Source organism: Idiotropiscis lumnitzeri, chromosome 6 (genome assembly GCF_059441095.1).
Source record: "Idiotropiscis lumnitzeri isolate Australia: NSW breed Sydney's pygmy pipehorse chromosome 6, RoL_Ilum_1.0, whole genome shotgun sequence".
NCBI classification, from domain to species: domain Eukaryota; kingdom Metazoa; phylum Chordata; class Actinopteri; order Syngnathiformes; family Syngnathidae; genus Idiotropiscis; species Idiotropiscis lumnitzeri.
This window is the reverse complement of record NC_142396.1, coordinates 4,550,577-4,572,620: the sequence shown is the minus strand read 5'-3', so window position 1 is coordinate 4,572,620 and position 22,044 is coordinate 4,550,577. Positions and strand designations below refer to the sequence as shown.

General features: G+C 41.3%; 3 protein-coding genes across 5 annotated transcripts; 1 reads left to right on the top strand and 2 right to left on the bottom strand.

Annotated features, from left to right (window-relative positions):
• Window positions 1-55: 55 nt before the first annotated feature.
• On the bottom strand, window positions 56-3,085 carry LOC148334647 (transmembrane protein 60-like). Its single transcript, XM_088298768.1, has 2 exons — window positions 2,895-3,085; window positions 56-1,912 (listed from the first exon to the last, which is right to left on the bottom strand). The coding sequence occupies exon 2, from the start codon at window positions 1,867-1,869 to the stop codon at window positions 1,465-1,467; it is 405 nt and encodes a 134-aa protein (XP_088154894.1). The 5' UTR covers window positions 1,870-1,912; window positions 2,895-3,085; the 3' UTR covers window positions 56-1,464.
• Window positions 3,086-4,854: 1,769 nt separating this feature from the next.
• On the bottom strand, window positions 4,855-14,021 carry prr5a (proline rich 5a (renal)). The gene is made up of 11 exons (XM_088299515.1): window positions 13,593-14,021; window positions 11,190-11,320; window positions 9,192-9,317; window positions 8,882-8,962; window positions 7,963-8,011; window positions 7,464-7,521; window positions 7,033-7,124; window positions 6,587-6,727; window positions 6,292-6,427; window positions 5,816-6,094; window positions 4,855-5,713 (listed from the first exon to the last, which is right to left on the bottom strand). Exons 2-11 carry the CDS (start codon window positions 11,318-11,320, stop codon window positions 5,430-5,432), a joined length of 1,377 nt encoding a protein of 458 aa, XP_088155641.1. The 5' UTR covers window positions 13,593-14,021; the 3' UTR covers window positions 4,855-5,429.
• rad52 (RAD52 homolog, DNA repair protein) lies at window positions 12,576-21,842 on the top strand. 3 transcript variants are annotated; one of them, XM_088299518.1, is made up of 11 exons: window positions 12,576-12,706; window positions 16,391-16,420; window positions 16,542-16,643; window positions 17,648-17,741; window positions 17,862-17,929; window positions 18,671-18,789; window positions 18,852-18,927; window positions 19,359-19,567; window positions 19,858-20,033; window positions 20,758-20,979; window positions 21,670-21,842. In XM_088299518.1, the coding sequence occupies exons 2-11, from the start codon at window positions 16,394-16,396 to the stop codon at window positions 21,729-21,731; spliced, it is 1,155 nt and encodes a 384-aa protein (XP_088155644.1). In that variant the 5' UTR covers window positions 12,576-12,706; window positions 16,391-16,393; the 3' UTR covers window positions 21,732-21,842. The 3 variants fall into 3 exon arrangements, with proteins under 3 accessions (XP_088155644.1, XP_088155643.1, XP_088155642.1); XM_088299517.1 differs by lacking the exon at window positions 12,576-12,706 and adding an exon at window positions 16,168-16,272; XM_088299516.1 differs by lacking the exon at window positions 12,576-12,706 and having other exon boundaries at window positions 16,271-16,420; window positions 21,670-21,839.
• The last annotated feature ends 202 nt before the right edge of the window (window positions 21,843-22,044 follow it).

Sequence of the window (22,044 nt, the reverse complement as noted above, 5' to 3'; positions counted from 1 at the left end):
TTTTTTTAGAGAGAATGGACAAAATGATTGAAAACAAATGCAAACGTACTTAAGCTACCGTTCCAGGCACAGTTTATTGTGGTTTGCGGTGCATTCATATAAAAAAAAACAAACAAACAAGAAAACAAATGAAGCAGAGCACAAGCAAACGGCAATTAACGTGTGGACACAGCGCAGCTGATCTCGAAAGCATGGTCACATCCACAAGAACTTTTCTTACTAGTCATTTGATTTTGTTCCATCAAGGCACCAGCTGTGCACCAAGGAGTGTGTTGCATTCAAGTGTCGCTCTGAGTTTGTGTTGTCTGTTATCGAGATCCTGAAAAGTAAATTCCAGCAGCCATCTGTGTCTTTTCCCACTGTGTCCTTGTCGTGCAACACAGCAAACAAGGCAGACTGAGCTCCCCAAAAAACATGAACAATTTTCCGTGTCTTAAAAAAAAAAGGGTCAGCGGGCGGGCGGATTTTCTGGGGCAGATGTGGAAACAATGTTGAAAAGCTAATATTTTGAGAAAGAAATATCAACGTTAGGCGGGGAATAAGGCAATATGAAAACCGATATATGAGGTGCAATATGATTCAAGGAAGGTACTTTTAAAAATGTAACAACGAATGTTAAATCTAAATGAATATTCATTCCAGTTTGCTCCTTAATAGAAATCTCGTCACTGCAGACTTGACGAGTAAAGACATGGCTGCATCCTTCTCCTGACACAAATCAATACAGTCCAAAGAAAAGTACTGTCGCCTTCTGCAAAGTGCTTCGTGTTCCTCCAACACGTCAACACGCACTGGAATTTATTGGTGAATTTCTAACCATCGTGACCCTCGAGAATACGTGTGTCAGACTATCAAGTAAGTATTCAAAAATAAGACGATTCAAGCTTTTTATTTTTTAGAAAATGGACCCTTATTCATTTTGTGTTTCACCAAATTTCATGTTGGTGAAAACAGTTATTTGAGAATTTTTTTTTCTAGAAATCCCCACGAGGCAACAACGGTTGTTTTGTTTATTTTGTCTTGGGCTGCAGGATGTAAAGGAGCTAAGTTCAGTTCTTCAATCCTGTTCCTCCTACATGTTTTATTCCTCCCTGCTACACCACACCTGATTCAAATGATGACATATCTTCTGTAGACATTGCTGAATATCTGATCATTTGAATCCGGTATTCAGGTCCAGGACAGCGGCCCTTGAGGAACAGGATTAAAGACCCCTGCCGGAAAATACACTCTTGTAAAAATTGTTTTGGGTAATAATAAGGCCCCCCCAAGAAATTATTCACTTGTTGAAACAATATTCATTAAAGCTGCTAGCAGAAATGAAACAAATTTGCTGCCTCGTTTATGAATTCCAGGGTTATGTACTTGCATTTTTCGTAGAATTTTATTTATTTATTTTTTTTAAATCTGTCCATTGGAGTCATCTGTAGTAATGAAAAATGCGTGCAAGGAGAATGCCCAAGTTCAGTCCCTGCGTGGACGAAAGACACTGCGTCCCAGTTCCACCAGGGCGCCCCCCAGCAGGACCCAGAGGGGCACGCACACCACACTGAGCCACATGTCGGTCAGCCTCTCCAGACGGGAGCACAAGCTCAAGCAGAAGGCCACCTTGAGCCCCACAGCTGCCAGGTACCACAACCGGCGGGCCGCACCGGGGTCGCCCTCGCGCGGCTCCGCGTCGGCCTTGCAGTGGGCGGCCAGTTTGACCAGCAGCAGGAATATCAAGATGGCGTCCAGCGTCCACACGGGGAGGAAGATGAGGAACCAGTTCCAGTGCACCGTGGCGTCCAGTTTTAGGACCAGCATGATGAGGAAGATGAGGCTGAAAATCCACGACAGGAACACTCGCTGCACCAGGGACATCTTCATCGACGAGCCACGGCCGTCCGCGGCCAAAGATCAAAAATAGATACTTGGGTTTAAAAAAAAAAAATACGAGAGAATATTAACAAAGAATAAGAATCAACAAATATCATATTGAATTGACTACAAGTTAAAAAGGATTTGCAAATCATCTGAGACTCATCTCGCTCATTTTACCCACAATTCTTAGTTTCCAGCACCATAATCCAGGGCCCACAGGCAAAGGGAAAAAATACAGAGAAGAAGCCTTATATTTTGTTAGCGTGAAGCCAGTTAGTTTCCTGAAGTGAGCTATCACAAAATTGTGAATTACAATCTGGAGTAAAAGTGCCGTTTCCTCTAACATAAATACCTAGGTACAATGCTGCATTAAAATGTAACTAGAACAGAGTACATGTAACGTGACCCACCTCTGTATACACACGACCCTTTTCTTAAAAACTGTCACGTGAGCAAAGCCCAGAAAATAGGTGAGTCATGACATTTGCAATGTAAGTTCAAGTTCCGTCGACAGCAGACAATACTGTCAAAAATACTTTCTTGAAAACAACTTTCACAAAAAAATTAAACTGAAAAGATATTGCCCTTTTCTCAAAAATGACACTTTTAAAAAATAAATAAGAAATGTGAATAACCAAATTTACTTGTACTGATAATGAACAAATGCTGCAATTTTCTCAAAAACGTTTAACTTTTAAAAGAATAAAATTAATTCTCGAATGTATCCAATTTTTCCAAAGTAACACGCCAAAGTGAGGAGTTAGATAGTAGTCACACATACTAAATACAGATGCGTGGAAATTCCACTACTTTCTACTAAGTACAGCAACATATTTGTATTTTGATACGTCCCACCCGGATGGTTCGAGCCAACGCTTCTCATTTCTGGTCCCGGCCCAAAAAACTTGCCTTAAATTGGATTCGGAACTATAAACGCGGCTTTTGTCAAGAGGGTTTCGTTTCGCTGTCACTCAAAAGCACGTTAGCACAAGTTTAGCATGAAGACAAAAACATTGCTGAAAACGTCTTACCGAGCTCGGCAGGAGATTCGCCGTCACTCGGCTCTCAACGTCGGCATCCAAGCGGATGTCTATACCACTCAAAAAAAAAAAAAAATAAATAAAACACTTTATTGTCTCCGTTCAGGGGAGAAAAGTGCTTGTTTGTTTTAAGCAGCTAGAGAGGCATTTTAACGTCGAGTTACTTTGAGCAACGCGAGACTTCCGCCGACGCAACGGAAACGTGGAAAGATCATAATGTTTTTCACAATAAAAGCACAACAACTACAGTACAAGAAAATGTTTTGTAATACACGATTTCCCATCTCCCTCTTTTTCTCCATACTTTTGTCTCTTAAAACACATGTCCATTATCTATGTTCTCATTTAAAAAAACTCTATATTTAATAAAATATTTTTTTTGTTCCTTGCATTTTTATTTATAAATTTAAATTTTCTTTACAAAAAGCGTGTACCATATCTGCAAAATATTTACTGTTTGATAATACATATATACGTAATGTATCATTTTTTTTTTCTAAATAACTCAACTACCTGGCATTTTAAAAATTATTTTTATTTTTACACACTATCATTTACAACACTTAGAAAAAACACATTAGATATTTTTTTGCTTTTCATGAATCATCTCCATACTTGTTAATTCTTACAAAGCATATGTCCAGTTTTTATTTTAAAGAAAGTATCAAGATTTTTTTTCATTGCATTCATCTTTAGGCTTTCATTTTTTAAGTACATAAAAATTAAGAAAATCTTTTTTTTCACTTTTTGTAAGGAATGATTCAATTTTTGTGAGGAAATAAATAAAGCTACACAGTATTTTTTTTCTGTTTGTAAAGTAGCCAAGGTTGGATTTTGTTAGAAATTTTCATTCTTTTATCAAACCAAGGAATTTTTTAAATGTATTTTCAAATGGTCAGAAAATGACATACAGTAATTTTAAAACAAAAGAGTAATAATTTAATTTGACACAAACAAACACAAAAACATAGCAAACGTGTGATAAGCCACATTAGAACATTTTATTCAAATCTACTTTTTTTTTTATACCAGGCAAGTATAACAAATGAATATAAAGTACAATTCCATAGATTGTCCCAAAAAGTAAAGTACAAAAAGCTTGAGGTAAAACATTTTTGTTGTTGCTGAAAAATATCATTTTTAAAAAAGCCCTTATTATTAAAAGATTCATATCGTGACCACTTTTTTTTTTTTTTAGCTGTCTGAAAAACTATAACAACGCACTTGTATTTACAAGGTGCAAAATACAGTGTGAGACAACATTCAATACAATTGTCTTTTGAAATGTAAACAATTAAAAAAAAACAACTCAACATCTGTCTGTACAAAGCAGGAAAAAACAAAACAAGAACACCATCTAAAGAGCAACGTTTTCCCTTTGGACCTCTACAAGCAGCAACATTAAAACAGCTCATTAGCCACAATAGCGAAAAATTCATTGACCGCCAAATGTAAAAAAATAACAACGCACGACACTTTCCGAAATGGTGCAAATGTCGAAAAGGGGAATGCGTGGAAAAACCCTTTACTCATTTTTTTGGGTCTTTTTATTTTTAATGAATGACATTCAGAAAAAGGATGATGTGATCCTCGTTGGAATTAAGCTGCTCATTATTATTATTTCAGTCAATAAATGAAGAGACCAGAGGTGTCAACGCATGTGTACCTCTCGTCGCTTGTACGCCAACAATCAATGCCCAAATAAAAAAAAAAAAAGATATTTTCAACATGATTTCATCACACAGACCAACAAACATACTACATGTTTGCAGCTTTGACAACAATTGCCTCCCCCAAGGAATGTAAGTGTTACGGAAAAATAAGAGCGATATTTCTGTGAAACTTTGTATCGAGGTGTGTCATGGAGCAAAGTGGAAGCGGTTACATTTTTTGAACAGATCCAAATAAAGGTGCAGACGTGGGAGGTGTGGGATTTTATTTCCTTTCAAAAATCTCTAATTTTTAGTAAATTGAATTTCGCATACATCGTCATTTCTTTTTCCATTTTAAAAGGCATATATCTCTATTATATAATTGTCACATTTTGTGAAATATCTTTGATTTCATAAAGACGTATCCCCAAATTTTGAATCTTTCTGAAAAAATTCTCCATTTTTCTTTCTTTTTAAAAACGCGCATCGCCAATTTCTGTGATTTTTTTTTTCGCTTTTAAATTCTTGGATTTGCTTCTCCTTTCAAAAAGCATTCATCTCACTTTTCGTTTTCAAAAACATATACCTCCCATTTTCCTGTTTTGATGAACCATGCATTATGTTTTTTGTATTAAGGGTTGACACGTCATTTTGAATGCATCGATAAACGGGGGTCCACTGTAGTTTCGTGTTTTTAAGTCTAACTTTTAGATTTTTTTTTTCCATGAAAGCAGCATAAATGGACGGAGAAGAGGACGAATTCAAAGCCATGAAATCTACTTGTTGAAATGCTCAAAAAATGTTTATCACAAGTGTGTGTACATGCGGGTGCTTGCATGCGTGTGCGTGCGTGCGTGCGTGCCAATGCGTACAGCTACACCGTGCTCTGCCTGCTCTCGCGGCCGTAGCCGAGAGCTTCGGAGGAATGAGACGGGAAGTCGATGAATATCCCGTCCGAGTCTGAGTCCGCCGACTGCAGGACTTGTCCGATGATGGTTTCGGGGCTGGACGACTCACTGGGCGGTGAGCAGGACCCCGCCTTGCCGAGGTCGGTCACGGTGGTGGTGGCTTCGGTGCCGTGGAGAGCCCCCGACGAGTGCAGGATGGACGGGGACGACAGAGGCAGGTCCATGGAGGAGGCGCCTGTCTGCATCATGCCTGTCAATCACAGTTGTCATGTCGTGGTGGCGTTACGAAAAAGTATTAAAAAAAAATGATTATTACAAATATTCATGTACATGCTGGTAACATTAAATATACCTTTGAACTGCGAGCCCACGCATAGCCGATTGGAGGCGGCGCCGGAGAGGTCGGAACTTGCCGCCAGCTCAGCGTAGTTCAACTTCTGCTCCTCCAGACAGGAGATCATCTCGCAGGCTGAGTGGCGGCGGATTCCTCCGCTGCCCACTGAGCCGCAGTCGGCGTCGTACTCGGCCACGGGCGTCAGGAGCAGCGGGATGTTGTAGCTTTTGGATCGGACCACCGGGTTCTTGGACAGATGCTCAGCAGATTTGGACCAGCCCCACTGGAAGCGCTTTTCTACGGGAGGAACAGGAGGTGGCGGATTGGTAAACACACCGTTAGTATTGTTGTAAAAAAAAAAAAAAAAACATTAAAAATTAATGAAAAATTTTTTTGGACATGGATATGATTTTCTTTAAATTGTTGTTGCTTTTTTTCTTGAATATTCCATTTTCATCACAGTTAAATATCCCCAAACTAAATACTGGTCTCACCCAGAACACAGCAGTGGTCCTCGCTGTCATCACCAGAGTGAAGGCCGTGAGTGCCCAAGTAGGGTGAGACCACCTTCTGGACCAGAGACTCCAGCCTCAGGTAGTCTTCATTCACACCACGTGACTCATGAACACCCTGCAGTGTCAAAAATAATAGATATCTGTCAACAAATACATAACAAAATATTTCATTTTATAGATAGAAAAAAAATATTTATTATTTGTCACAAATACTGTGTGGATACATTCCGTGCTTCAAAATGAGCATCATGATAAACCACGAGCACGGCGTTACCTGCAGGATGAGCAGCATCTGCGTGACGGAGGGAGGCACTCGCGCCCGGGGCCGAGACAGGGCGTCCTCAAGCTTGACACTCAGGACGATGGTGCTCCTGAAGTGGAGCAGAGCCAGCTGGCGGACAGATGGCTCCTTACCCTGTGCCCGACGACAACAACAACAACCGGGCTCTCTTTTTTTTAGTTATTGATTCATGTATTTATTCTTGACAGATTATTCTCCTCATTTTGTAATGTTTTTCTTGGCCGCATTGCTTGCAGTACATATTTGTAGATGTTAGATTTTATTTAGATAAATATTGTGACCTGCTCTATATGTGTCCTAGTTTTGCATAATATTTCATGGTCTCTTTAATTGTGGATGAAGTCGCCACTGGAGGCTCAAGTAACAAATGCAATTATTTCTTTGAGCTTGCTGGTTGTCCTCTCGTGACGACGACCTACCTGGACTGGGTGGAAGATGGCCTGCAGCATGGAAAGCACGTCACAAAAGAAAAAGTCCCACGTCTCGGCCAGAGAGTCCAGTAACTTCTGACCTGCAAGTTGGCAAACAATAAATGAGTAAAAAAAAAAAAAAAGACACTAAAGCTGTCTCAGGGATTTTTTTTCCTGATAGGCTTTGCTTTTTAATACACTGTAGATGTTATTGACAGATTTTATGGAGACGGGTCTTTTGAGTATCACTCGGCGATGCAACTTAAAAGAGAAAATTTATAGTTGTATTCTCACAGATTAAATGTGCTTGTAGTGCTTCTCAAAGATTTATTGGAAGAGGAGGGCATTTTTAAAAAAAATTGCAAGCCAAATTGTAATTCGTCACTCAGTCCGTCTGTCAGGAGAATTTATACAATTGTCTCTTTTAGAGGAATTCCTACCTTCGTAGAACCTTATTTTGTCTCTCAAGATGACCATGCCCTTTGTCAGCAGCTGGTTCTGAAACGTTAAATGAGACAAAATGAAGAATATCTGCCTTCAAAAAAAATTTACAGTGATTCCCAACCAAATTATTGACCATGTTTGTTCATTTATCTATGCCAGTAACTTCCAATACAGTGACAGGCCAATCAATTAAATGCTGCGTATCCACCTGTGGCCAGTCATTCGAGTGAATAATTACTTTGTGTTCAACTCAATAAATTTCACTCTTGAGGAAGTTAATTTACGGATAAACAGAGATGTGATCATTATTTCATCACATAGTGATTCTTTCCATTGCTCTCGATACTGCAGATTTTCAAATATCGCAGATTGGACTGGAACACATCCCCCATGACAAACTGAGGATTCACGGTATGTGCCTTGACTCAGGAAACGTTGGGAAACACTGGTTGAAAAAGTGTCATTATAATCGTGTAATTGTCCTTCTGGGATTACCTGAAGGTATTCCGTGAAGAAGGAGCCCAGCTCGGTCTTCAGCAGGTGCCTGGTGGAGGAACATTGACTTTATCGGGTGACTCGAAGATGAGCAGCAAAATGTGTGAATTAAGTCATGTTTACGGCCAACGCAAAACAAATGTTTGCTTGTCTGCACTCCGTTACAAAAGCAGGACATTGCACGTCTTGTTTATCTTTGTGTGTGGGGGTGTGCGTGGGTGCCTGCATGTGTGCGTTTGCGTGAATGTGTGTGTGTGTGTGTGTGTGTGTGTGTGTGGATCTGCTCCCGTGTACTTTGCTGTTTCGTAATGCGGGCGTGTGTGCGTTAGATGACTGGCATGTGCAAAGATAATGACGTATCTGACGTGAACACACAGCACATAAACTAGCGTCGTGAGCGCAAAGTGCTCAGTCAGCACAATTTGAAGTGGAATTCCAACAACCAAACTGGAATGACAAGGAATTCCCAGAGGTTGCAAAATTACTCTGTACTTGAATAGAAGTACAGGTAGTTTTTTTTTTTTTGACAGTGATGCCTTGACTTATGAGTTTAATAAGTTCTGTGGTCTCGTATTTGAAATCACCATTTCTCATTAACATTACTGGAAATGCCATTAATCCGTTCGAACACCAACAACAACAAAAATTCCATAAGTTATAAATATAATTAAAATATTTCCGCCGGTTCCAAACTATTCTAACTAGGCTTTGTGACCAAGATAAATACGCGCTTACATTTCAGCACGCTGAGCAGAACACCAATCGCAAAAATTAAAATATACTGATAAACGTTCCATATGTGTTTTCCACAAAAATAAAAACGGAAATGAGGGGGGGAGGAAATATTTTTACATTTTCAAACACATCGGAGGAAAATCCACAAATATGCAAATCCACAAGTGCCAAAAAATGAACCTACCGGACGCCTTCGTTGAGCACATAAAGTTCATTGTCGGCCAAACCTTTCTTCTGGAAGACTGCGATGACGGCATTGTGGATGCTGCAAACACACACACACACACACACACAAAAAAATGTCAAACTCCGATCTTGGAGGTACAACACACCTGATTCAAACAATCAGCTCATCAGCAAGCTCTCATAAGGATCCTGCTCATTTGAATCAGGTGTGTTGCAGCAGTTAAAGATAGCACAACAAACTGGAAAGCGGCCCACCAGAATCGGAGTTTGCCACCTCTGCTCTAAAGTGCCCATAGTTGCAGACGTACCTGTTCCAGGTGGCGTTGGCTCCAGCCCTCTTCTGCTTTTCGCCTCTGTCCTCCGGTGAACTCTTGTCGCTCTTGGCCAGCTCGCTGAGGCTGGGCGAGCTCATCAGCTTCAGCCGGTGCAGAGTCCTCATAGGAGTCATAGAAGAGAGACGACACCACGGAGAAAAAACACACTCAGCAACGCGTACAGTAAAACGAGGAAGGTCGAGCGTGAGCGGCGTGGAGGAAAAGGAGGACGGGAAGCCAGAGAGAGGACGACGTGACGGAAAGGACAAAAGTCAAAGTAGAACAGAAGTGATGCGAGATGAGAAAAGTAGAATGGGCGCTGGCCCGACTTCCCCGAGAGAGGAGGAGAGAACAGAGGTACCGATGAGATTGTCAAACAATCCCGGCATTGATGCCAACAAATATTTATGCAGCACACAGATGCCAGTGGAAGTGCGGGGTAAGCAGCAGCTGAGCGCCTGTCGCTGTAAAGCTGGGGGGGGGGACTCAGACGAGTGCTCGCATGGTTCGGTGATAACAAAAACAAGAGCAGTAGGAAGTCGAGTTCCGATAATGGCGCTCTTCCTGCTCTGTCAACTACTCGTGAAAGAGGACAATTGGAGATAGCACAACACGCTTGCAGTTGAAGGAGTACAATGAACTTTTGTTTATAGAGCGCGATTGCACATTTAACGAGCTTTGGTCCAGGGAGACCAAATATATATATATATATATTTTTTTTTAAATAATTTGACATTTTCAACATGTTTGACACCGTGCGTAAACAAAATAACAAGCTTGTGTACGTTGCTTGCCTAACTTGTTCGAAGGCTCAAAAGGCTTGGAGCAGTTTTGGTCATTTTTTTTGTAAGCAGTTTTTAATTCTGATGATTATATATTCTTATTCCCTCATTCAGCATATATCAGTATTTATCACCGCGTTAATTGTTGCGCCACTCATGTAAACGTTAATGTGGAAAAAAAACAAAAAAACATGCATTTTTCTAAATAATTCAAGTATAGGCATTCATTTTATGCAAAGTTGGTTTTCATTTCGAATTTTTTTGAGAATTAAATGTTACTTTTTGAAGTATGATCAGTGAAAAAAAAAATCACTTCAACAAATGCTGTGACTGAGCAAAATTGTATGACTTGACTTCTTTTTTTTTTTCAATGACTTGGGAGCGCTTGTGACTTGCAGGTTGCGATTCGAGACTTTTGACTTTCTCACGCAGTATGCGACGTTCTCCCACCTGCCACCCGCCTGCTCCCAAACGATGGAGGTCATCACGCTTGCGAGAAACGCGGAAATGACTTTTATTTGCTATTCATTTGCAACCTAAACTTGTTTTCTGGTTTTGGTCATGTGATGCTGACGAGTTTCCCAGCAATTTCCATAATGTGCCGTTTGCCTTCAAATGTTTGTCTCAGACGCGCAAGGTCTCCTGTTCGAAACCATGTTTGTGGTGAAACAGTAACCTGCTCTGCTAACGAGCAAATGTTCTGACTGCTGACTGTGGGCCAAAATAGACAAGCCCGTTGACCCGCAAGAACCTTTTTCCATCATGTATTACATATACACAGCGGCGTAACCTTGACCATTGGTCAGAGTAAAATCCTTTTTGATGCACGTTTATGTAAATGTTACGGCAATGCATGATGCATATTAAAAGGAGCTGAAAAAGAGCAGTGGTGTTTGAAAGATTTTTTTTTTGTTGTTTTGACATTTATGAAATCGTGTTCAATTGGATTATCATGTGATATATTATACATGCGTACAAGTTAGATAAATTAATAGTGTTGATTTTTTTCATATTCCAGGTAGGTCCGGAATGTCCCCCCCCCCCCTATAACTGTGGGTTCACGGCACTGCAAGTGTAAACTCAAATCATCCCTCAAGGCGACTTGTTGGGCACGAGAGACGGAGAGGGATTTAACGGCACGCGGATAAGTAGATTACCCAGAATGCTCGGCTTTAGTAACCATTAATCTTGACGAGTGAGTGATGCTCACCTCCTGATTGGATGCTCATTGCCGCCGTCCAAGTCCGGGCTCGGGGGAGGCGCCGAGAAGGTGCTGAAGTTGAGGGAGAGGGGCCGGGGGGAGGAGCGGGAGGCGTGCCTCCGCCTGAGGCCATCCAGCATCTTCATACGGACAATCATAAATGAGGTTGAAATATGCAAAGGCAGGAACATTAAAAAATAAAAAATAGAAAAACGGGATGAAAAAAATGTGTCAAGAGCACGACTTGTTTCTTCGACAGCAAAACGTAAGACTGCCTCTTGGAGGCAATCGCGGTTGAGAAAATAGAAAAAAGGCCTTAAATGGGAAGTATCCGATTTCTTCGCTTTGTATGTGTGACGTGTCAGTGTAAAAGACGACATTAGGAGAGGTTAGCGGTAGAACACTTACTGGAAGGGTTTATGCACTTTTCAATCGTCACACTTGGAAAAAATGGCAAATGGCACTCAAGTTCAAATTTTGGGAACAAATGCCTCTGTGTTTGCCATACATAATTTTAGGTTAATACTTTTTAATATTTAAGCATCGCGATTACCACCCAAGTATTGGGATCTGTATCGGATCGTGACGTAAGAATTTTTTTGTATTATTATTTTGTAGAGCCCATAAAATGTTTTTAAAGTGTAACGTACTTGTGCAGTCATGAACTACAGTTTTGTGTCTGTTATTTCCACACAGACTGGGAGAGTTTTGCAATATTTGCTCAACTTGCGCCGCCACCTCACCACACACGCACGCACACACACACAAGCAGAAGGTAAAAGCATGTATGTGCATGTACAGTGTGAGGAGAAGGACTGTATTAAGCATCTATTCCATATCCTTGATATTCATCTGCCATCATTTTCATTGGCCTGCGTACTATTAAGTTCTTTGTCCTCACTAGTAGGACAAATTTGGCTTATTAGTAGCACAACTACCTGGTACTAGAATGCCAAAATTGTGTACTACAGTTGACAATTGGGTGCTACAAGAATTACTTTGTACAGGTGACATTATTAAATTCTAAAAGTTAATATCTAGAGATTAACTAGCAGCCCTAATAGCACACGGATGTCAATTAGTGAGCTGTTTTGACTCACGGTAACACGTAGTTGTCCTACTAGAGGGCCAAAGTTATCCAGTGCAGAAATGTCATTCTGTAGTTGGATGCAATTGTGGAAAAAAAAGTAAGACACTCGTATCACACTAGTATCCATCCATCCATTGTCTTCTAAACTGCTTCTCCTCACGAGGGTCGCGGGCGTGCTGGAGCCTATCCCAGCAGTCTTCGGGCAGTAGGCGGGAACTGGTTGCCTGCCAATCGCAGGGCACGCAGAGACGAACAAACATCCGCACTCACAATCCCACCTAAGGGCAATTCAGACTGTTCAATCAAGCTAAGATGCACGTTTTGGAATGTGGGAGAAAACTGGAGGACCCGGAGAAAATCCACGCAGGCACGGGGAAAACATCCAAACTCCACACAGGAAGGCCTGGGCTGGGATTGAAACCGCGACCTCTGCACTGTGAGGCCATCGTGCTAACCAGTCGTAACATTTGTAACATACACTACATGTAACATTTAATTTCCACTACTAGTGCCACTTTTGGACTACTATTAATCCTTACTAGTAAACTACTGTTGTTCTACCTGAAGTGAATTGATTTACTAGTGAACAAAAAGGGCGTCGTAGTACATGGACCTTGAGCTGAATATGTATACGTTTGATATAAAAGGCATCATGGGAAGCTGTCGAAGCGTTTATTTGCTATCCTTGAAAAAGGAGCTACTAGTTCTTGACTGAGCTTAATTGGATATTATTTCTAGTCCAAAAATGTATGGAATAGATTGCAAACGACTTTGCATGGCAGGGTGCCACGATGCTCCCGTTGTTTGGGTGTCTCCTCAAAACGCGCCACCCACTGATCAGAAGGGTGAACAACAGTCTGGGTTGTAAGTCCGCTTTTTTTAAAGACAAAAAGAACCAACGACACACGTCTCAATTGCCTGTCCACACCTAACATAACATGGGTGTGTTTTCATGTCTTGACTCAAAGAGGTGAGGTTGGAAGCCAGCGGAGACGCGCCGCCAGTCTGGGTGTGTGTGTGTGTGGGGGGGGGGGGGGGGGTTCTTTGCATCTCTCCACCCTCCCCTTTCCTTTCTCCTCTTTGTCTTTTTACGATAACATTTTTACGACCACCTCGTAGCATTGCTTTCCCGGCCTAGCGCAAGCAGACTGCAACCGAGCCTGTTGTGATTATTCCACATAAAATGGCCAATCAGTCAGATTCGTTCGCGAGCAACAGTCCACGTTGATTCAACAAAGGAGTGTTCTAAGGTGTTCCCCACACGCAACACCTTAAAGTACCCCAAAAAAGCATCATGGTGGATATAAAGTTGCCACGCTCACCGTTCCGTGTCCTGTCGCCTGGTTCCAGCCGAAATGACGCGTGCATATAGCTCGGATGTCAGGTCGGTTTCGTCTGGGCTCATCGGCAAATCACCGGGTCTCGATCCGCTGGATGGTTCTCCGAGACGGGCATAGGGCGGGCGATGGATCCGGTGTGCAGTCCTTTGGATGTGGTTAGTGTACTGCTAGCACTACAGAGCAGACAGCGGAGTACTCATTCATGAAGCATGCGCCTCCGCTCGCTCCCGTGCGCGCGCCCCCGCTTTGTTTTGACGAGATACACGCGATCCCGCAACGGCGTTGTCACATGCACGCGCAGTGGTGTCTATTTACGCAAGGAGGTGTCATGTTGGCAGTATAGTATTGTGGTTTACGAGAGGTGCCTGAACGACACAAACACCCCGGGAAGAAAACAGAAGGAACGTTTGCGCGCGCACACACTCAAACGCACGAACACACGCACACGCAAGCACACGCACAGACACACGCAAACGCACACACACACGTGCACAAGCGCACGAGCAATTTGATTTTAAGTGCAGTGTTCTGTGGTTTACTTGATGTCCCTGAACGTCTCAAACAACCCCGAAACAAAACACGAGGGATCGGTTTCGCTCGCAACGCACACGCAAAGTAACACATGGGTGCGCAGCCCGGACGGCTTCAAAGATTTTTGACCGATACATAGGGGGGCTGAGAAAATATTTTATAAACATATTTTAGAATATAGGGGTCAGATTCCGGTTCCCGGGGGACGTTTTCCTGCATGTTTTCCCATTTGTTCCTGCCGCAACATTCCTGATTCGAATCAGCAAGATCTACAGGAGCCTGATAACGATCCTGATTCGAATCAGCAAGATCTACAGGAGCCTGATAACGATCCTGATCATTGGAATCAGGTGTGTTGCAGCAGGGAGAGATGGAAAACATGCAGGGTAACGGCCCTCAATGATCAGATAATGACACCTGTGTTTTAAAATATAAAATCAAATGCTGGAGGTGCTTTAATGGTGCTACACATATCTCTGGTGGGGCTACAGCTCCACTAAAGCCCGATGGAGCGCCATCCCTGGTGGGCGCACACATCAGTCATCTGTCAGGGCACGCGCATTTTGTGGAGTCCAGTGATTTACGGGTAGTTCATGAACGACACAAACGTCCTGAAAACAAAACAAAGGGAATTGGTTGCACACACACACACGCACACCCCCCCCCACACGCACACGCACGCACACACACACACGCACACTTGACCCCAATCTAAAGTATCACATGCAACCATCTGTCAGTGCACACGCATTTGATTTGGGAATTTGTTCAATACATATTTTCACCGACGTTTTTATTTATCATGAAATCTCTAGTTATTGTTTTTTTAATCCTTATAATTACAATGGCTGCCATAACCCCAGTGTATTTGTGACCATATGTGCGCACCCAGCAACGCGGTACACATGTTGGCGTGTCGTGTGACATTTAATCTGTTCTTATTGGATCAGAGAGGCACACATTAACATGCTTTAAAGCTCAACAACAATGTGGTGTTGTTGGTTTCAGAGTAGGCTTTTTCTATTGGTATTGGTAGCCTATATGTGTTAACAAACGTCCCTGAGAACGTGTGGACATCATATGCTCGCAATTAGAATGATTAATCAATGTTATCATGAATGTTAAACATAGTGTTCAATAATGTCACTAATAGAGTGCATTCTTAAGTTTGTTGCCAGACGAGCCTGTGTGGTGTGAAAGTTTGTTCTCCGGTAGAAGTGAAAGCGCCACACCAGTCAAAACTGTATCACGAAATAATAAGTGTGTAAAAGGAAGAATATGTCATTCAAGCCTCAAATAACGGTGTGAAGATGAATTTTCCGATGAACACATATGCTCCATATCAGTCGGAGCTGTATTAGGCAGAATTTGTCAGGCAACGAAATATAGAGTGATGCTGAATTTTCCCCAAAATTCTGAACGCACCATATTAGTTAGAAGCGTAACTAATAGTATGTACGAGACAGAATTTTAAAGAATTTTCAGAATAAGAACTCTATGGTAGTGTATATTCGGCGTAATTTGTCATGCATGCCTTGCAGTCTGCTGTCAATCTTTGTTTCCAACAGAATGCAACATACCACATCAGCCACAAATGTATAGTGTCCCTAAAGTCTGGACACTGAGACATAAATATTTATTTTCCCAAGGATATACCTTTTCGAGAACATTTCATTCAATGAGAACACAAGCCAGTCACGCGTGTTCACTATTATTTCCAACATTTTGATGATGCAGCTGAGTGGATCACATTTTACTTAAATTTCCAATATCGCGAAAGCACCACAAACACCACTTCCGTGTTGTCTTTTTTTTTCCAAATAACCTTTATTCACGTGTTTGTGCGATTTAGAATGTCGAGATAAAACAAAAACAACAACGACTACCTGGCGAATTCAACGAACACAACTCTACTGTAGCACAAAATAGTATATTCCGCGTGTTCTGTGTGGCTTGATTGATTTCAAACACGGAAATAAAGTTTCAAACCGCAGCTTCCTTCGTCCTTTTTATTAGTCTAATGTTGACTCACTTTGAGCCTCGAAGTAACCTGGATGCATTTCGCCTTCCTACCACATGAGGCAGTAACGTGATATGTAAAGCGTGTAAAGACGACGCCCTCACAAGCAGAGTAAGAAGTCGCGCTCATTGAAATTTAAAATGTGTTTTTACCTAAACCTTCATTTGTTTTAATTCTCGTTCTTTCTATTTTCCCCCGCGCTTTTAAAATGTCCAACACTTCCGAGAAGAGAATGTCGTCCCCCAAGCGCTTCGGCCAGGTATGACTACCGCGATTAAGTAACTTTGAACGATATCTCTTCAAAACTGTTTCCAAACAAGCTTACAGGCAATGGAAAGAAATGCAACAAATGTTCACTTATTTGTATTGTATCACCTCAGCTTGCTTACACAGCCGAGGAGCAGCAGGCTGTGCACAATGCATTGCGACAGAAGCTCGGGCCAGAATTTATCAGTACCAGACTGGCTGGAGGAGGACAGAAGGCAAGTTTTTGCGCTGGAAAGTGACTTTTTAAAACAGACTTGTGCATTTTATTAACCACAATTTAAAACCTAAATGTTTTCATAACATTTGTCACACGCTGTCGTCCAAATACTTCAAGGAACGAGAATTATAGGACACTTTATTGATTGGCCATACAATATTTTGATTTCCAAAAAAGACGACAGTTGGCCTGGCCTCGAGACACTGAAAGGACACTCAAATGTGTCATACATGATAACTCTACAATATTTAAAGTAGGGTCATTTGGATTATGTTTGTTGCATATTGCAATATATTTAATAAATATTTAACATGTATCCTAATGAAATTACAACTTTATTATGCAAAGAAAAAACGTGGAAAATATTAATGTATTCATATCTAAGTTATTTCGTGTTAGTAATGCACCCGGATACTGTTCTCCTATTGGATGGCGATGCAGTTAAGGTTGCCTCTGATTGGTCTTTTGCATTCTTCACTGCATGTGCAATTATCACGTTGACAATATTTTTCCAATATTTTGCATAGCCCTAATTTAAATGATGCCTTCTTTGTATAATTAATTAATAAATTAATTTATTGTATGCCGTTACTGTCCACATAACACACTTCTCAGTCCCGTGACCAAAAGTGCCGAAACACAGACGAATGAACGGGATGTCATAATCCTTGCTTCTTCAACTGCCGCTTCATTCCATCCCATTTCAGCAGCAAACAGATTTCCATGGCACTCACGCTTGTAACTTAGCGCATCTGCCCCACTTGTCCTAACTGCTGCTACTTGACTTCTTGCTCGGATTGACGCATAAATAAATCTTCCCATGAGGCAAATTTAAATTGTCGCAGCAACAATCTTCACCCATATAAACTGAATTTGGTGGGTGGGCGGCCATTTCAGAGACTGAACTGCATGTATAGAAGCTATTAAAAAGTAATTTTCCAGAACATAAGTAACCTATTTATAGTGTGGCTGGTAACCAATTTCATCATTTCACTGTTGCAGGTGTGCTACATCGAGGGCCACCGTGTTATCAGCCTGGCCAATGAAATGTTTGGATATAACGGATGGTCTCACTCCATCTCGCAGCAGAACGTCGGTACTGTAATGCCTCGGTCTCTGTCTGTCTTGTCTGTTGCCATAGTAATGTGTTTCCATGACAACCACAACCACTGTGCTGTGTATCTGGACCAACGCAGCTCCATGTTTGCTTTTGTAGACTTTGTGGACCTGGTTAACGGGAGGTTTTACGTCGGCGTCAGCGCTTTTGTCAAAGTGCAGCTGAAGGTGAGGAATAAATTGCAAATGGCCGTGTTGAAATTGCTACCTATTCTCTCTATGGTGGCCTGTATAGACAGTTTGCCATTTTGTAGTCCTCTTTGAGTGTGTAGTGAATATAGGTTGTCCTCTGGCCTATATAATGTCCTTAATATATCTGAAAATGCATCTTAAAAAGTAGTGAATAACTAACTGATGGGCACGAGAAAAGCTATTCCATAATTTATCGCATTGTCGCAAAATATTTTTGAGAAAAGTAGAGCAACTCGTCAACAGGGATTTGCATAAAATGTTTCCATTTGTTGCAATAGTGCATTGACTTACAAATTTTAAGTCAATCCGTGATCGTGCTTATAAGACAAACATTTTGTATCTCAAATCAACTTTCCTCACTGAAATGAATGTAAATGTCATTAATCCGTTCCAGCCAACCAAAAAAACACCAATATTTGTTTAACATGTTTTCCAAAACAAAAAAAACCCACTGTACACTACTGTCTAGAACAAGGTGGGGCAAACTTTTTGATTGGCGGGCCACAATGGGTTGTAAAATCTGACAGAGGGGCCAGACCAGGAGCAGATGGATGGAGTGTTTTGGTAAACTCACCTCATCAGAGAAAAAAAATACATTTAATTTGAAATGAAAGTGAACAAAAGCAATTCAACATTATATATGTCTCCACAGTATTTAGAAAATAAAACATGAGTATCCTGAATGGATATCCATCATTGTTTTTTTTTTTCTGCCAGGACGGAGCATTCCATGAGGATGTGGGCTATGGAGTAAGCGAAGGGTTGAAGTCTAAAGCGTTGGCTCTGGAGAAGGCAAGAAAGGAGGCTGTCACAGATGGAATGAAGAGAGCGCTCAAGTACGGGGAGATTACAGTTCTACTTCGTAGTTTTTATTGTTTTTGACTGTTTGTTTTTTTAGGTGTTTCGGGAACGCCCTTGGAAACTGCATCTTAGACAAAGCGTACCTTCAAGCTATTAACAAGATCCCCAAGCAGGTGAAGAGACATTGGGAATGGTTCAGTTATTTTTTAATTTTTTTTGCATCTTTTTACCTGAGCCCTGAGGCATTTTTGATGTCTTTTTCGATCAACAGCATGTGGCAAAACGGCCGTCCAATGAGATGGAATGGATGAGATGAAAACGGGCACATTTTGCTCATTAATTCTTATTTCACAAAAGCAATATTGATAAGAATGCTGTGTTGAGACTAGTGGGGGCACATGAAACATGTTGCTGTTAAAAAAAAAACTACTTGACTTCCCCTTTAAACTCTACAATCTCATTGGCTCACTCCCACGTCACCAGGCCCCTCCTTTTAAACCGCTCATGCAAACTGCAAACTCATTGTCATGTCAAATTTACAATTTGACATGACAATGAGTTTGATGCAATGTATCCTTGAACAAAGCTTTTCCCCGACACACAGACGCTGCCTGCTCTGGACCCTGCCCAGACCAAGCGCTCGGAAAACGAGCCCACTGTGCAGAAGGCTCGTTTCTGTAGCCTGGTGCGAGAGGCTAACTCGACTCCCGCTATCGCACCCCTGGAGCGCAGAGTCAGCAACTCGAAGGAGAGCGACTCGGAAAATCACACCCCTGTCGCAAAAGACATTCAAAGCGAGGGCGAAGGCTCAAGGTAAACCGCCTCCTGATCCCACAGGTTGTACTTTGCGTCTTTCTCCCTCGTTTCCCGTAACGAGTTTTGCTCTGATCGACCAATCGGAGGTCGGACGACTGCTAACACCATAGATGGCTAGCTCTCTGGCTCTTGGAGGACGGATTTGAAATGTGATTGATTAAAGCATTGATTGTTAAACTTTTTGCCTAAAAAAATGCTTAGCTCTCCAAGTATCACCATCATGAACAACATTCAAATAGGATGGCTGGAGATCAGTGCTTCTGAGGGCCCACCTTTGCTTCTCCCAGACAGGCGTTGGTGGACACGTCTTCATCTGAGTCGCACACGGACCCCAAGGAGCTTCGCAAGCAGCGGCAACAGCAGCTGCAGCAGAAGTTCCGCAAGGAGATGGAAGCCAAGAGGCAGCAGAAGAAGCAGGACCACATCAAGGACGAGAACATGGAGCTCCTCTTTGGAGAAGGAGGTGGTGGACTGAGCTGTTGCACCGTAATTGGGCAATTGTCTTTTTCCACTCTGCTGGAACGCTGGCATATCTGAAAGTTTGCTCAAAATGCAATTTTTTGCCACAAAAAGCATCTGAAATTAAAATCTGGAATGCTCTAAATTGCCACAAGATGGTGCCAAAATACTGCCTAGTTAAAGAGTAGCAATCGGTATTAAGGAAGTACATGTCCGGGAGGAGCCAAGTTTAACCTAAATGCAAATTACGGGGAGTCTTTGCATTCTTTTGAAATCAAATAATTTATTTCAAGTGTAATGTCAGATGAGTTTAAAATGACATCAAATGATTTGGGCAAACTATTTTTTGAAACATTTGCAGTTTCAATCGTCATTTTTTGTGGTGGTTAGAATCAGTCACTGGCAGTTTAAAACAGCAGGGCTCTCGGTGACCCGTAATCCAGTTTTTCCTGAGCTCCTTTTGCAGCTGCAGGTGGCAGTATTGTGTATTTAGAGGGAGCTGGAGGAAGAGTCAATATGATGTGGTGCACACGACTACATCTCAATTGATGGCCACATATAGTAAAATGAAAAAAAAAAAACACTTCACTTTAGGAAACCTCATAAAACCAATTCTGTATGCTGTATGTCATCATGTGCAAAGCAGTGAAACAACAGTGGAAATCGCAGCATTGTGTCATCGGTGAAAAGACAAAAAAGTGTCATATCCAACCTGTGATCCTCCACAGATGATCCCGATCTCTGGAATTTCACCCTGAATGGAACAGAGGAGTTGGGTGCTCCATCAGGGGCGTTCTGCCCGAGCACGCCCAACAGTCACAAGATGCAGACGCGCAGCAAGACCCCGCAAAGGAGCGCCAGTAGCGCGCCCGAGCAGGAGCTGCAGAGCTCGCACAACAGAGGACACTTGGGAACGCATCAGGTCGGACCGCCTCATCAAGGCAGAGCAGGTTAGACAAGGGTGGGCAACATTTGGCGCAGGGGCCACATACATCCCAGTCCGTTTTTTTTTTTTTTTATCCGGCCCACCGAGCATTTACGTTTTCCACAGTTGTCTAATTTAGTTGTTTTTTCTACAAAAAATGTTCATGAAAATTATTAAATGAGTGAATTTATTGTAAACGACCAAATAAATATATTAGTAGAATGAAGAATTTCCCATAGTGTATACAAGATTAAATAATGAATAATTAATTTATAATTTATAAATACAATGTAATGAAATACAAATTGACTTAGAGTGATGCAATGAGCATTTTAGTTCAAATTTTAAATGTACAATGTAAAAATTGTGTGAAAAATTGAAAATTGCGGCAATTCAAAATTAATTGAAACATAAATTTAAGTTTATTTTTTTATGATACTGGTTAGTTGCCAATAAAATTGGAAAAAATACATATTTTATGTTAAATAATTGGTCAATTTATTAATAATTTAAAAAAATACCAAATTTACTTCCACAATACATTTGAAGATTTACTTTAAATGATTAATTTGTTGGAATTATTGTGTATGATAAAAAAAAATTGTTTTATTAAACTGAAGTGGTGTATATAAATTGATTTGTCCATTTTAAAAATCAAACGTTGACCCCCGAGATTGCCAATCTTTTATAAGCATGATTTCTGTTCATCTTCCAGCACAAACGTCCAGTCCGTACCGAGTAGGGCAGTACATGAAGAAACGCAGACTGGATACATGACATTGACCTCCCTCATTTAAATTTTTTTACATTCTTCTGAATTGTTGAGGCTGTTTGAACGCATTGCTGCTGCATGTCAAAAGGTTGCAAGTTTTTTGTTAATAAAATAACTTTCAAAAAATTGTCACTGAATTCATTGGTGATGCGCTGAGCATACCCCTTTTTAGAAATAATGACCAGAAAGGTCAACGTTGCTTTCATCCGAGCACAGCACATTTTCTCCATGAGTTTGAGAGATAAAATCTTGGATGGTTTTCTTTATATATTGGTCTTTTTTCTTTTTAAATCACCAAAAACAGGCATGCGAACAAAT

Excerpts from the sequence above, each read along its gene's own strand:
- rad52 (XM_088299516.1), top strand. The coding sequence starts at position 16,370 with ATGTCCAACACTTCCGAGAAGAGAATGTCGTCCCCCAAGCGCTTCGGC. Across the intron at positions 17,930-18,670 it reads TTGTCAAAGTGCAGCTGAAG|GACGGAGCATTCCATGAGGA; the intron begins GTGAGGAATAAA and ends TTTTTCTGCCAG. Across the intron at positions 18,790-18,851 it reads GGAATGAAGAGAGCGCTCAA|GTGTTTCGGGAACGCCCTTG; the intron begins GTACGGGGAGAT and ends TTGTTTTTTTAG.
- prr5a (XM_088299515.1), bottom strand. The coding sequence starts at position 11,320 with ATGCTGGATGGCCTCAGGCGGAGGCACGCCTCCCGCTCCTCCCCCCGG. Across the intron at positions 9,318-11,189 it reads AATGAGCATCCAATCAGGAG|GACTCTGCACCGGCTGAAGC; the intron begins GTGAGCATCACT and ends GACTCCTATGAG. Across the intron at positions 6,428-6,586 it reads AGATGCTGCTCATCCTGCAG|GGTGTTCATGAGTCACGTGG; the intron begins GTAACGCCGTGC and ends TTGACACTGCAG.
- LOC148334647 (XM_088298768.1), bottom strand. The coding sequence starts at position 1,869 with ATGAAGATGTCCCTGGTGCAGCGAGTGTTCCTGTCGTGGATTTTCAGC.